Genomic DNA, 15,387 nt, shown 5'->3' on the forward strand with positions numbered 1-15,387 from the left:
AATTTCAGGCAATGTATTCCACAAATATTTCCATTTTGGTATGGAGGATTTTTTTGTTTGTTTGCTCCATTGGTTTTTGGTTTTACTTTGACTTTTAGAGTAAAACTCCGAGTTTTTTGTTGTTAGGTTTTTCAGGACTGTCGCTCAAGCCAAAGCTTTTGGCTTTTGACTCAAGACAAAGAAAAATTTAATAATTTGGTGACAAGAAGTTTCTCTTTTCTTTTTCTTTATGATAGGATAAAAGCCATCCATGGTGAGCTAGGGAGAAGCATGGGCTGAAACTTTAGCACAAGTGAATGAATCTATGGCCATCTTTCTTAAATATTTATTTGTGTATTCAGTTATCATCATTCGAACATATTTTAAATTCCTTTTTTTTTCATGGTGTTGATCTTTAAATACTCCAAAATTGCAAGTAAAACAGGAATTAATTATTTTCTTACTAGATATATGTAGCCCTTGTGAAATATACTTCTATCACATACTTGTTTGCTATTGCTGTCACTCAAATTCCATTTTTTATTATTCTAGAAATACTTAATTTCAATATAAGGGCACATAATTTTTTTGTTATCTTTACCTACTCCCTAAGAGTTAGCATCAGAGATTTCAGAAAGTAACCATATTAAAAGAAACCATCTTAAAAGATCTCTATATTTCTAGCTAAACAGATATGCATAAATCTGAATATCAAACATTAACCTGAAAAGCTTTACAAAATGCCTATTTTAATCAAGTTGGAATAATACATTACAGTGTTATTTTAAGGGTGGGAAATCAGGAGATAATTTTGCTTTCCAACCGATAGGGTTTGGTTATTGTAAACCATGGCAGTCTCATACGATGAGGTGCCATCACTGAGCACACTTAAGGGCTAGCTGTAAGCTAAGCAGAGCTGTACTTGCTGACATGGAGATAAACCACATGATACTTCTAAGGGAGTAGAGCAGAATAGTAAAACTACACGTATGTATAATTCAAACTTTATGAAAATAAAGCCAAATATATGATGTAACTATACACAAAATAATCGTATGAAAACAAAGCTCGACACAGTGGAATATTAGACACGTTTAGAGTATTTCTAGGTAAAAAATTGATAGTTTTTATTCTTTCTTTACTCTTCCCTCTATTTTCCAAAACATGTATAATTTGTATAACATGCATGAAATGATAAATGCCATATGAATAATAATATCTTAATTTTAAAAGCTGCGAAATTCGGCCAAGAGAAAAATGTTAAGGAAAGCTGATACTTGGGGGTTCTGGGAGCCTGTATCATTCTTGCCTGAACTTTTGTCCGTTTTTGGTGGTAATACAATTTGGTAAGGGCACTTTTTTTTTTCTACAAGTCTTTGCTGCTGGTAGAAAAATCCTCCTGTATCTAACTGATGTCACTCTCCCACCCCCATTGCACCAAAAAGCCTCTGTCTCATGACCCCTGTACTTATTTTTTTCTTTAAGATTTATTTATTTGCGAGAGAGAGAAGGTGCGTGTGTGCACACACATGTTGTGGAGGGGTAGAGGCAGAGAGAGAGAGAATCCTAAGCAGACTCCCCGCTGAGCATGGAGACTCTCTCAGGGCTCAATCTTAGGACCCTGAGATCATGACCTGAACCAAAATCGAGAGTCTGATGCTTGACTGACTGAACTACCCAGGCTCCCTATGACCTGCATATTTCTGATCAATATTCATCATCCTTGCTTAATATGGTGGGGTACGGTTTGTAAAACCATTTGAATTTTTCTGTGTGTGTGTGATTCAAACAATCTTATTTTCTGAGTGCCAACAGGGAATTTCCACGTTGCCCTGGAGACCTTCATGCTAAACTCGAATAAACCCTGCCTCGACCAATTACCTATCCCCAGACTACTCCCATCCACCAGCCCCGAAATAATGTGTGACTTCTGATAGGAATGGCCCGGCTTGGTTTTCATCCTATTCCCTCTCCCCTCCTCCTGCTTCTGATCTCAGCAGTGAGCGTCTGTGGATGAGCAATATGCTCAGCTGAGAAGCAATGATCCTCAGCTTCCCTATGTTCCCTGGGGCCTAGAAGAAACCTGAAATGGGATGGGGACCACCCACTGTCCTGGATGCATAACATGGACTCTCTGTTTCCCTCTCTGTTCCCTTCTCACCCTGTCTCCCTCCTCTCTCTTCTGTTTTACCTTTTTAAATTGTGGAACTGTAATTGGCACATGAGTCAAGAAACAGGACTGTGTCAGGGACTCAGAAGCCCCCATCACACTCTCACCCAATCATCATGGGCTGCTTCTTCTCCAGCAAAATCCCTGTCCTCCCTTGGGCAGCAAGAATTTTTTTTTTTTTTTTTTTTTTTTGCCAGAGCCCCTCCCCTCTTTGTTGGTCAGTGCTGCCGTTCTGCAAGGTGTGCAGTAGTATCTCCTGTGCTTTTCATGGGCATTTCTCTAATTACCAGTGAAGGTGGATTCTAAAGAATGCTTAAGTGCCTATACATGTCCTCCATCCAATTTCCTATTTGATAGTCTTTTGTTTCTAAGTAAACACTGAATATGACCCTTGGTTGGTTAAGTTTTTGAAAATACTTCCTCTTGGGGCACCTGGGTGGCTGAATGGTTGAGCACCTGCCTTTGGCTCATGTTGTGATCCCAGGATCCCGGGATCAAGTCCCGCATAGGGAGCCTACTTCTCCCTCTGCCTACGTCTCTGTCTCTTTCTGTGTCTCTCATGAATAAATAAATAAAATCTTTTAAAAAAAGAAAATACTTCCTCGCCCCCACTCTCTCTATATATATAATTTTATTTTTCCTTTGTGGTTACCACTCTTTTGTGGCCTGTTTAAGAAGTCATTTTTTTTCTTCTGAGGTTAAAAAATAAGCCTATATTTTCTTCTACAAATTTTATTATTTTCCATTTGACACTTAGGTCTATAATCTGCTAGAAATCTTTTGTGTGTATAGCACAAAGTAGGGATGAAGTTCATTTTTTCCCTCACATAGATAGCAAATGAATATCCTTCCCCCAGTGCCCTGCAATGCCAAGTTTGTTATAAATTAGGTCGTTATTTATGCAAGCTGGGAAGGTTTTCTGTCTTTCCTCTTTTTCTGTATTCCTAGTCTCTGGAAGAGTTTATGTAACACTGGCATTCTTTCATCCTTAAGATTTGGAGACAATTTACCAGGAAAGTCATTTGGGTTTTCCCCACAGAAAAGTATTCAATTACAACTTCAATTGATTTAATATTTGCATTGTTATTTAGCTTTCCTATTTTTTTGGTCCATTTTGATTGTTGTAGTTTATTTATTTATTTATTTTTAGAAATGTGTTCATCTAAATTCACAAATTTATTTTGGCATAAAGTGTTCATAACATACTCAAGCTCTGGAAGGTCAGTGGCAGGTCTCCTCTTCATCTCTAGAGTAGCCATCTGTGCCACCTTCTTTATTTGTCTACTTTCCTTACAAGAGAGTTGTCCGTTTTATTCATGTTTCAAAAGGATTTTTTTTTTTCAAAAAACTGACTTCTGGTTTTGTTATTTGTTACAAATTTCAATAACTTAGCTCTTACCTTTATTATATCTTTCCTTCTACTTCCTTGGTGTTTAATGGTTGCTCTGTTTCTAACTTGTATTTGAAAAATCGATTTTTGCCCTTTCTTCTTTTGTAATACATATGTTTAAAGACATACATTAAAAAAAAAATAAAGACATACATTTCCACTGATGAAGACATTAGCAGTGTCCCACAAGTTCTGTTATGTTTTCATTGACACTAGTTACAAAGTTCTGGATTTTTGTGATTTCTTCCGAAATCTACTGATTCCTTAGAGTTGTAATTTAGAACTCCCAAACAAATGAGAATGGTTGTTGTTAATATGTGCATAGCATACCATTCCCTGTCCTGTTCCTTCACATTTAAATTTGTAGCATTCTCATATTTTATACGCTTTTCAGAGATCTTAGGCTTTAAAATATTTTATTAATGAATTTATCTTTAATGCAAATTCACACCAAATGAGTATGGTTTCATGGCATTCAAGCTTAGTTATTTTCAGAGGTGTTTTTATGCCTACCATCTATGACCTTTCTATTTGTCTTGTTTGTCAGAGAGCTCCTGTTTACCCTTTTTTGCCATCTTTTGGGTGGACTGACTTTTATTATTCTATTTTACTGTTTATTAGTTTGGAAATTATATACTCCACTATTATTCCTTCAGTGGTTGCCTTCGAAATTATAGCCTGCGAGTTTGAGTTATCCAAGTGTGATAGTAAACTCTGCTTTACACTCTCCTGATTACACCGGTTTTATTTACTATTTGTTTTTCCTGCTTGTATCTCTGAGCCTTCTGGGTTTGCTGGTATTTAGTTCTTCTAGTTTTTATTTTTTTTCTAAAACTGCCCTAAGTCCTGTGCATTCATACAGAAGTTTTTTACTATTTATGAAAACCTAGATTGGCAGTTATTTGAGCACGTTAAATATGTTACTTTATTGTTTTTGAATTGTCTTTTGAATTGCTGCTCCTTAGAGTTTGTCTTTTCTTTTTTTTTTTTTTACTTCTGGCTGCTTTTAATATTCACTCTCAGTTACCAGTGTTTCACTATGAGATGCCTAGGGGCAGTTTTCTTTTTATTTATTCTAATTAGGCTTGTTTCATTTTAACAAAAGTCACATTTACAGACAGACAGATGTCCACACGTATAAATTTCTAGGAACACATGCGTTCCTGTTTGTGGATAGCAATTCATACCCTTCCACAGTATGCTATAGTCTGAATGTTTGTAGCCTCCCACTCCTGTTCATATGTTGGAATCCTAACCCCTAAGGTGATGGTTGTAGGAAGTGGTGCCTCAGGAAGGACATTAGGGCACAAGAGTGGCACCCTCATGATTGGCATTAGTGTCCTTATGAGAGAGACCCCAGAGAACTGGCTCCTTTCTTCCAACCAAGTAAGGACACAGTGGGAGACTGGCAATCTGCCAGCTGGAGGAGAGCCGGACTTGGAGCTATGTTTCGGCCATTTATAAGCCACCAGTCTAGGTATTTTGTTACAGCAGCACGAATGGAGCAAGACAGCAGTCCATCTCCTGCCACACACCCAGCCTCAGGCAACCAACCATCTGTTTTTTTTTTTTTTTTTTTTTTTTTTTTTGCCTATAGTTTTGCATTTTGCAAAACACCATGTGAATGGAATCATACTCATAGTCTTTGATTCTTTTCTCATTTAGTGCAATGTGCTTGAGAGTCACCCATTTTGTTGCATGTGAGAGTAGTGTACCATCCCCCTCTGCTTTTTTTTGCATAGTTTATCCATGTGCTAGTCAGCCTGTAAAATGGCCCCCAGTGAGCCCACGATTAGGCACTCACACCTCATATAACCCCCTCCCACCAAGGGATCTGGATGTGTGACCTGCTTGCAGTGAACGGAATGTGGCAGAGGTGCTGGATGTTCCCTCCAGGATGGGCTATGTAAGGACCATGGCTTCCATTCAGATGCTCTTTCTCACTCTCTCATGGACTGCGTGCCCTGGCAGGAGCCAGCTGCCCTGGTGTGAGGCCACCCTTATGGAGAAGCCTGTATGAGTGAGCTAAAGCAGATGAAACCTGCCTGTAGCCATGTAAATGATCTTGGAGATGGACCATCTCTCTATCAAGCTTCAAGATGACTAGAATTTTGGCCAACTGTTAGTTGATAGTTGCTTCACGAAGGACCTTGAAACAAAGGCACTTAACTCAGCCACGGCCAGATTCCTGACCCACAGAATGTATGAAATAATAGCATTCTGCTGAATTAAGCCTCTAAGTTCTGGAGGCAGAGGGCAGGTGGTGGTAAATTTACAGAGCCACAGGATCCAATCACCTGTCGATGGGTGTCCATTTTGGATGATTATGAATGAGGACACAATTAGCATTTGCACACAAGTATTGGCATTGGCACAGTCTTCCCCACTGCCTGTGTCATCTCTCTCCTTTCTCCAGAATTCCAGTGCCTCTCTCACCACACCGTTCATGTCTCTAAACCGTGTTCTGGAATCCCCAATCTTCTCTTGCTTCTTCTGTGTTTCATTTCTCACAGTTTCTCATTTATCTTCCACTTCCTCAGGTTTCTTTTTTTTTCTTTCCCTTTTCAAATGACTGTGTCTAATTAACTTTAAACTCATCTTCTATTGTATTTAATTTTATGACTATTTCTCAATTTCAGAATTTCCATTTGGCATGTTTTTATAGTTCCCCATTTTTGCTGATTCTCATTCTTTTATCTCCTTGGGTATAGTAAACATACTCATCTTAAAGGACATGCTTCTGAATTCCAATATCTTAGGCTCCCACGGATGCATTGGGATTGCTGCTCCTGCTTGTTAATTTTTTATCTTGTTTTGTGTTGTCATGTGCCTGGTTTTTTGACTGCATGTTGAATATTGTATTTGAAACATGGTTTCGATCATTTTGAAGCCTCTGATGTTGTAACTGTCCTTTGGGACACACACACACACACACACACACACACACACACATTTCCTCCCAGACACCTGTGGTCCCTGTCAATCCTGAAGGCCCACCATTAACCTCAGGGGTTGAGATGATTCATAACTGAGTTGTGGTTTCTAGGTCAAGTACACACAGCCCTTAGGAGGGATGTGTCAAGACTCCGACCCATGGCCTTGGCAGATCCTGGACTTAGTCTGTCCCCACAATCCAGGAGGCCATCAGGAATCAAGTTGGAATCCTGAGCTGCCTTCTGGGGATTAGGACAGTGCTCTGAATGGTCCTTGGAGAAAAGCCTAGAAAGTGGGCTTACTTGCTTGGTCCCCATGGCATTCCATACCTCCTCCTCAGCCTCCTCCCTGGATCTCATTGTCATAATAGTTTAAGAATTAAAGATTCTTAATCAGAAGAAAAATCAGATTAAAAAACAATAGTTTTGACCAGCTTCTCTGGATGTTCTCAAGAAAACATTGGTCTGACTCTTCCCAATAGCTGTTTCTAGAAGCCATGGGTTACTTTTACATTTGAGAGAAATAAGTTGTTTAGACACTAGTAGACATGTAGTCTAACCAATTTCTAGATGACACATTCATTGATACATTCCAATTAAATGCTTATGGCCAAGCTGGTGGTTATCATGCCTTCAATATTATTTTCCCTCATACTACTCAGGTATGAGAAGAAAAAGGTATTTTTCAAATTAAAAATATCATTAGAGCAACTCCATCTCCTCCTTCCATTCTGTATAATCTCATTTTATATTGGTTCCCAGATATCATATACTCCACAGCAATCTCTGAAAAGTCAACTAACAAGGAATACAACTGTAATTCTTTAACCTAACCAATATAATGCTACAATATACCCCACAGTGACATTTATGATCTATGTTACAGTTTTTAAGCTTACTTCATTTTTATCTTTCAAATCCATTCTCCCTAGAAAGTTGACAGAACTTAATACTTTCATCTATTTAATTCTGAGTTTAAAAAGCACTTACCATTTGAGATGGAATTCCCATTTTCAGCAGTGATAGCACTCGATAGTGAATTAGGTAATTGAATTCCATGGTTATTTGCATTTCTATCTTGAGTTTCAGATGCAATTTCTGATCTACCAGGATCATCTCGGCCACTTAAGTTCATGTTAGTTTCAAAACCTAAAATAAATTTTAGAAAGGATTATTCTTTTTGAGTAAAATGTACCGATTAGTTTAATAAAATAGTAGATGAAACTAATAGAACTCATCAAAAGAAATATTAATTACATTTGAAATAGTAAATTAATAATCATCCTTAATTAAATTTACGGTCTACAAAATACTCACCAAATTTTGCCACAACACTATTAAACATAATGGGAATTATTAAGTGGTGATAATGTGTTTCATCATGTATTATTTTCAAGCATATCTATACAGAGGTTTTGATGTCAGAGTCTAACAACTTGTCACTAGAGCACTGTCTGTCTTGAAAACACTATTACCTAAAACAAGCATGGCAATAAATTCATGTTTCAGTAGTTTTCTCAATTATTAAACTAAGTAGAGCTGAGACAATCCTATAGACTTAAAAAATAAGAAATAGACTTTCAGTATCATTACAAAATTTGTTAGTATCCATTTAAGAGTATTAACTTCAAAATCCTACTTCTGCATTCTATACACTAACATCACCCAATTGTTCACTGAATGTCCCATGTTGAGTGTTCAGAGATCAATAAACACAGAAGCCTTTGTCCAAATTATGCTGAAGAGCCAATGAAGACTTTTTTGTAAAAATACTATGTAGTAATAGTAAAGTAAAATATAATAAATGCCAGGAGTTGGAGCAATGGAGCAAAATCTACTGCACTATCCTCAGGCAGGGCCTACGCATGAACAGAGTGTGCAAATCAAGCACAATTGTGCACCATGGCATCAGGTGTGGCCCTCGCCACCCCTCCCCTCTCCTCTTTTGGTGTCATGGTCTCTCTCTCAGGCTGACCAGGTGTGCCTGGGATTGGCTCTTGCTTCCCCAGGGACCTCAAAAATCTCCAACATTCTGGAGGGTTTTGCTCAGTATTGAGGATGTGCACACTGCTTCTGCTCTTTGTTGGTACACAGTAGATACTGACTGCCTTTAGGTTAGGCTTTTCTAAAGTTTTAGGCTACCAGATTATTTGAAAGGGATAAAAAGTATAATTTGTTTTATTATACTTTATGTGTAGCAAAACTGTTTATCTTCAATGATCTGAAATGAGAAAGGGAGGGAGGAAGGAGGGGGAAGGATGGATGGATGGAAGGAGGGAGGATGGATGGATGGAGGGAGGGATAGAAAGAAGGAGGAAGAGAGGAAGGATGGAGGGAGGAAAGGAAGGAAGGATAGATGGAAGGAGGAGGGAGGAGGGAGGGGGAGGAAGTAGGGGGAGGGATGGATGGATGGATGGATGGATGGAAGAGGAGGGAGGAAAGAAAGATGGATGGATAGAGGGAGGGAGGAAGGCAGGATGAATGGAGGGAGGATGGAGGGAGGGAGGAGGGAGGAGGAGGACGGAGGAAGGGAGGAAGGGAAGGAAAATAGGGAAAAGGCCAGCCCCCCAGAGCTTATCTCTGTAGGCTTGTCTTAACATGATCCTAACTCTTGCCTCTAGACATGATTTCCCGGTGCCCCGAGCTTTACATTCCAACAGCGCTACAAGCAGGTGACAAGCATTTATTTAGAGGCTCCATACTGACCCGTGTTTCCCTGCTTCTCTAGACATACTCCCCCAACCCAGGGTGCCCCTGTCCTCACCAGTGGGGCCCTTGGTCGGATGAGCCACCGGGCCTGTCATTTACAAGCGGAGCGTGCAGCCTAGAGAGGAGCCAGGTCTGCTCCGGGGGAAGGGCTGTTGCTGTCTAGAGCAGGAAATGCTGGATAGATAGGATGAAGGCAACAGGGTCTTTGAAAACCAGCTGGGGGCGTGGAGATTTCAGTGACCAGGGATCCACTGTAGCCCCTGGCTCCCTGCATTTAAACAGAAGTGGAAAGGCCTGGCCCAGCCAGTGCGCGTAAGAGCAGGTGATGGAAGGAGCCATCTGAGTTCTCGCCAACGAGCAGTCACTGCGTAGGCTGGCGCTGGGAGACTCCCTCTTTCATTGGGTCCACTCTAGTTTGCCCTTTCACGAAATCCTGAGAGTTAGTAAAACAGGTTTGGCAGTAAAGCTGTCCCAGGACACAGACTCATCCGCCTCTCTTCAAGCTAAGTGAGTTGTTTCTTGAATGCCTACTATGTGTTCGACACCCTTCAGGGGCTCCACATGGTCATGCAGTAATGACCACGACACAGACGGGGCTTGGAGCTCACCTCTCGGTTTGACCACAGCCAAGCCAGTAAACAAACAGGCAGAGACCTGCAGGCGGGGCAGAAAACCTAACCGCGGGCAGCGGGCAGCAGGGGTGAGTGGTCGCCCCGCCTGGCAGTGTGGCTAGGGAAGCATCCCTCTAAGGGCTGCCTTGAGGCTCAGAGAAGGAGGGAGAAGACTGGCTGCCTAGAAAGATAATCACCCACATGTGTGAAGCCTTGAAGAAGCAGGAAAGCTCATCTTTTTGAGGGAACTTGGAAGTAGGATCCTAATGAGTTAAGCATGCAGAAGCAGAGGGCAGGTGGGGCGGGGGCCCAGGCACATGGCCCAGGGCCATGGGAGGCCATGGCAGGAATGAACAGAGGTTCTGTTCTCAGAGCAAAGGGGGCGTACTGAAGGCTATGAGCCAGGGAGTCCCTCACTGGGTCAATGGGGACAGTCCCCTCACCTCTAGTGGTACAAAACTCTACCCTCTGAGACACTGTGCAGGCTCCCAGTACAAACAAGATGCTAGCTTCCCTCCTAACCAATGGCCAGCCCATAAACAATTCATTCACATATTTACAGTCAAAACCTCCAATGTTGCTATTAAAGCCTTAAAAATATTTCCAATCAGCAGGGTATACCGTAGCCAAGGACTGTTTTTAAACCTGTCATACAAGTTAGGCTGTGATTCTTACATTATCTACTAAAAATGTCTTTACATATATATTTTTTTGAGATCAAAATGCATTTAATGTGGTCTCTTTATACTTTTATCTTAAAAGCATAGGTCTACTCAGGATGGCTGTGGGTTGGCATAAGAAAAGAAGTCCTTCTTCAAGTAAAACGTAAGAATTGATGGCCAATCTGATGACAATAGTTCACCTTGTTCTGATGATAATTATAGTATCTCCTGAGCGTCTATGATGCACCAACCCTCCGCTAGATGCAGCATCAAAGTTTGTTCTGCTTTTCCTACTTCTGAAGAGCTGTCACTTTCACACCCATTTTCGAGATGAGGTCACTGAGGCTTGAGGAGGTTAAGCTACATGCAAACATTTCATAACCAGCCGTTGGTTGCAGCTGGGTTCAGACTGAGGCACGCAGCCTCCACCACCCACTCACACTCATTCCTACGCTTGGCCCTCTGTTTAAAGTCTTCCTTCATTTCATTTGCTGATCTAAAGGATAAGGCAGCTGCTTTTCTGTGGCTCTCCTGGATCGCCATGCCTCAGCGGTAATGAACTGGGAACCATAGATTGAGCGTTGTACTCTGGCCACTGACCTGGAGTTGCAACATCAATATAGAAGTCTCCACTTTTGGGTTATCCTTATTCATCAATATTAATTGTGGGGATGGTTCTCGGCTTACTAAATTCTGTGTCAGCCTCTGCTCATAAACACCCTTGCTCCAAACTAAATCCAAACATGCAAAAGCATCTGTGCCCCAACATGTTAATGCCTGGATTCAAAGGGGCAAATGCAGAAACCCTCCAGTTTGATCTTGCCATAAAGGGTCAGTTTAGCATAGGAGCATTTGCCACATTCCTTGTGTGTGTGTGTGTGTGTGTGTGTGTGCGTGACCCTGACTCAGACTCACACAGTAAAGGAATTAACAGCAGTGAAAAAGCAAGAGGACACCGAGTCTGAGGAAGTCTAGCTATAATAGCACATATACAAAATGCACACTTTATGGAGAGTCCTAAAAGGAATGATCCAGAGCACACAAAGTGGCAAAGCCTGTTCATGCCTCCAAGCAGGGGCCATTGGGATTTTGAGGGTGAAGAAAAATCGGTCACAGTCACAGCAAAAGAAAATATTTGAGACTCTCAGTAAATCTAAGCAAACAAGCACAGGAGTGTGTGCTGTAAAATCCCGTATAAAGAAGGTATGTCTGAGTCACTTTGGTATCTCAGCATCTCGTCTGATCAGTGGTTTGTGTAGCTCAGTGGCATCCTTTGGTTGGGTGCTCCACAACACGAGGTGATCTGAATACCTGTGCTGTTTTTCCCAGCCTGTAAACAGGATTTCTCTGTGACCCCTGCCTGGTGCTGTTTGTACAGGTCCGGGAGAAATGAATCACCCTGGGATCTGACTCAAAGAGAAAGCCTTGGCCTTGACACTAGATACAATGTGGACACAGTTAAGTTGAATCTCAATCTCATGGGAGAGTTCTAGCAAATCTCTAAATGTGAATACGGGAAAAATTCAGCTTTGCTGTGTTCGCTTTTTATATAACTAAAATATCACACTGGGGAGAGGGGCGTGATCCTTTGAAAACTGGTTTTCAATAAAAGGTGATATTGCCCACCAGGGGACATTTGGCCATGTCTGGAAATGTTCCTAGTCCTCACCCAGGAGGAGGGGGCTGCTACTGGTATCTCGTGGGTGGAGGTCAGAGGTGCTATGAAGCACCAGCAATGCACAGCCAGCCCCCAGGATGAGGAATTTCTACCCAGGATGCCCGTAGGGCTGAGGCTGAGAAACTTTGCCTTAAAACCTAGGTCAGTTCATGCCATTAGCTCACTCAAGTCTCTCCTCTGGTTTCTTATTTCATTGAGATTGAGACCCAAAGGCTTCCCGTGGCAGAGACCGTCCACCACCTGATACTCTGCGCACCCTGGACCTCATTTCCAGCTACCCCCTTGCCAGGTGTGCCTGATATTCTTCTAGTAGAAGAATCACTCCCCAGAGAGAGCTGGGAGCCCTGCATGTTGCTCAGGCTCTGCTCAAATCTGTCCTGAGCAGACAGGCTTTCCAGACCACCTTCCAGAGGATAACTCCTCTCTCTGGTGCAGGTCATTTTCTGTCCCTACTCCTTGCTCTAATTTCCTATGTCATCCTTCTCACCGAGGACATATACGTCCCAAGCATTTGTTTTCTGCTTGACCCCTTCCAGAGTGCTGGCAGCATGAACACAAGTGCCCCATGGGAGCCTGGAACAGTGCCTGCACAGAGTAGGTGCTCAATAAAACATTTGTTGAAAGAAAGAAACAACAGAATAAATAATAAGCCAATTGTCACAACAAAATTGCTGTAGAAAATTTTCTAGAAGGAAAGTACATGTTTCGCAATTAAAATAGTTGACAAATTTACTGAAGACTCCATGTAAATGATTATGGACAAATCTCAATCACCATTTCTCCTTGTTCACACAAGATTCCTGGAAACATGAAAGGACTTCCACTGTTAACACACCTTCGAGTTCTAATCTCTATTTATTTAAAGTTACAACCTAAGGAAGATTTCACATTGTGCGAGGTGAAAATTTTCTATGTATTCAAAGGGCCAGAGCTGTTTGCTTTCCACCTGCCGTATTAATGTGAGGGGAAGAAAGGACTTTGGGATATTTGAAATATCTTCCTGACCCACAGTGTGTATTTAGGTTTTTGCTGTTGTGCTACCAATTATCACTGATAAATATTCCATCCTTGTCTCACCAATATGCCAAGTTCATGCATATTGCTCAGTTTAAAAAAAAATCTTACTTTACCTTGCTTTGCGATCTCTAATGTCAGAAAATTGCAATCAGTTTGGCAGGTATTGGCTCTGGAATCTTGGTGCCTAGAGATGGGCAGAGGTGGGTTGACTAGGAGTGATGGCTGCAGACCCCACCCTCACTTGCAAAGCTCACATCCAAGGTCCAAGAGCCAATCAGTGCATGCACTATTAACACTTGCATAAGACAGCTTTGATAAATGTGTGCTTTGCTTTATTTCTTCATTTTCAATAAATGCTCCATTCACTCCCTAAATTTTTGTCATTTTTATTCTTTTTCTTAAAGACACCCCACACCTGCTCCTCATGGTATAAGCTCCAATGTTTGCAAAAAAGGATGGTCTGGAAAGCCTTTTTGCTTGGAGAAAGGAGGAGAGGAGGTGATAGGATAGGAGGGGAGAAGACGGGAGAGGGGATCTGGTTCTTAACACTCTGCCTTGGAAGCGGGCAGGTTTGCAGCTTATGCAACATCACCAGAGTGGGTCCAGGAAGTGCTCAGGTAAGGGCATAACATAAAGACTGCATTTTTAAAATGGGATTAGTCTAACAAAAAAGGGGTCCAGCTAGATGAGGCTGGAGGAGAGATCAGAGACAAGAGCAGGGAGCATTTAGACTCGGGCAGAGGGGAGAACTAGGGGTCGGGGGGTCCAAGTTACAGGTCCCTTGGAGCTGGGGGACTGGACCAAGTCAGCGCCAGCGAGGTGCCAGGACATAGGACAAGTCTGGGGCTGTGCGTGCTGCTCTTCAAGTGACAGCCCTATGCCCAAGGGTTAAATGGAGTGGCAATTATTTGAATGAACCAGAGCATTCATTAGGACTGAAAAGAATGTGTGTAGGGGAGACTCAAGCGTCTCTTAGTAGGGAGGATCTCTCGGCAAGGAAGCAGTGTTCCCGGGAGCCCGGCCACAGAAGGCAGGCGAGGCACAGGGATAGTGGACAGGAACAGACACCGACAGGCAGGTGTGGGCTGGGAGGCGGGGCGGAGGGGAGCGCAGGGCAGAGGGAGGCCGACCTCGAGGCATGCTGCAGAAAGGTCGCAGAGAATGAGTAAGGAATGAGCAACGGAATGTTTCTTTAATAACACTTAAACACATCACTTCTTTCTTGGTTACCTTAACTTGAGATAATTTTAGAGTGTATTTTGGAAACACAGGAGACAGGATCCAGGTTTCAGTAACGCAGGAGAAAAACAAACTATTGCTCTTTGACTGATTAAATACTGAGAGTGCTATGCAAGGCAGAAAAAATGTGAAAATACATTTTAAACTCATTACTCATGCTGGCTCTAATTCCTTCTGCAACTCTATAGGAAAATTTCTCTTCGGAAAGGCTACCGCGTGGAGGGAATGTGCTTGTTTTTTCCTCTTTGGCATTAAGGAAAGGTACAAACACTGAGAGACGTGGCTGGCATAGTCCTGCTACTTCTCAAGTTCTTGTTCCTAAAATTTAGGAGTTACAGCTAGACTGTGCTTACAGATACACATAGATGGTGCGTAATGAAATTTGGATGGGATCGCTTAGATCCCGAATCGGCATCCAGTGTGTGTTACAAGGAACACTGTCTTTTACATCTCTGATTTTTCTAAAAATCTGATATTATTGCATGTAAGGAAGAAATACAAATTAGGATTCAGCATCCCAAACTCCCCTGCATTCTGCTATAACAAGGGTCTCTAGGAAGGGAATTAAACTTTTAAAAAAATACATGAGTGCATAGCCCAAACATATGGCATATTGCCTCAGAGAAAGACAAATGTCAACTATAAGGCCACACGCAGACCATGTCTGATCCCAACCTCAAATAAGCAGACAGACTTCCCACATGGGTTTGTGTCACAAGGCAGGAGGTGTGACAGGGTGGGTCTTACTATGTGAAGTGTGGCTGCTGACAAAGAGGGGTGCAGGCTGAGTCTGCGTATGTTTTGTACAGTGCACATCCAACTGACCGACCCTAAGCCATGTGAATCTGACTTTATCTTCCATCTGCTAATAGTTGCAGAAAGGTATCAAGAGTGGCCTTTAGAATCTAACAGGAAGGGGGACCTGGAGACAGTACCCTGGGACTTCTATATGATTATCCTTATGACACAGCCACGTCCCACGTCCCACAATTCGGTTGT

The 15,387-nt window shown here is 42.0% G+C and overlaps 1 protein-coding gene across 2 annotated transcripts in view; it reads right to left on the reverse strand.

The window, feature by feature from the left end:
* Nucleotides 1-15,387, reverse strand: part of MYO16 (myosin XVI) — a 594,113-nt gene that overhangs the window by 35,996 nt on the left and 542,730 nt on the right. For both annotated transcript variants that reach the window (XM_077854971.1, XM_077854970.1), the window contains exon 33: nucleotides 7,463-7,621. In XM_077854971.1, the coding sequence (XP_077711097.1) occupies nucleotides 7,463-7,621 (159 nt within the window). The remainder of the gene's footprint in view (nucleotides 1-7,462; nucleotides 7,622-15,387) is intronic.

Source organism: Canis aureus, chromosome 17, assembly GCF_053574225.1.
Source record: "Canis aureus isolate CA01 chromosome 17, VMU_Caureus_v.1.0, whole genome shotgun sequence".
Classification (NCBI taxonomy): domain Eukaryota; kingdom Metazoa; phylum Chordata; class Mammalia; order Carnivora; family Canidae; genus Canis; species Canis aureus.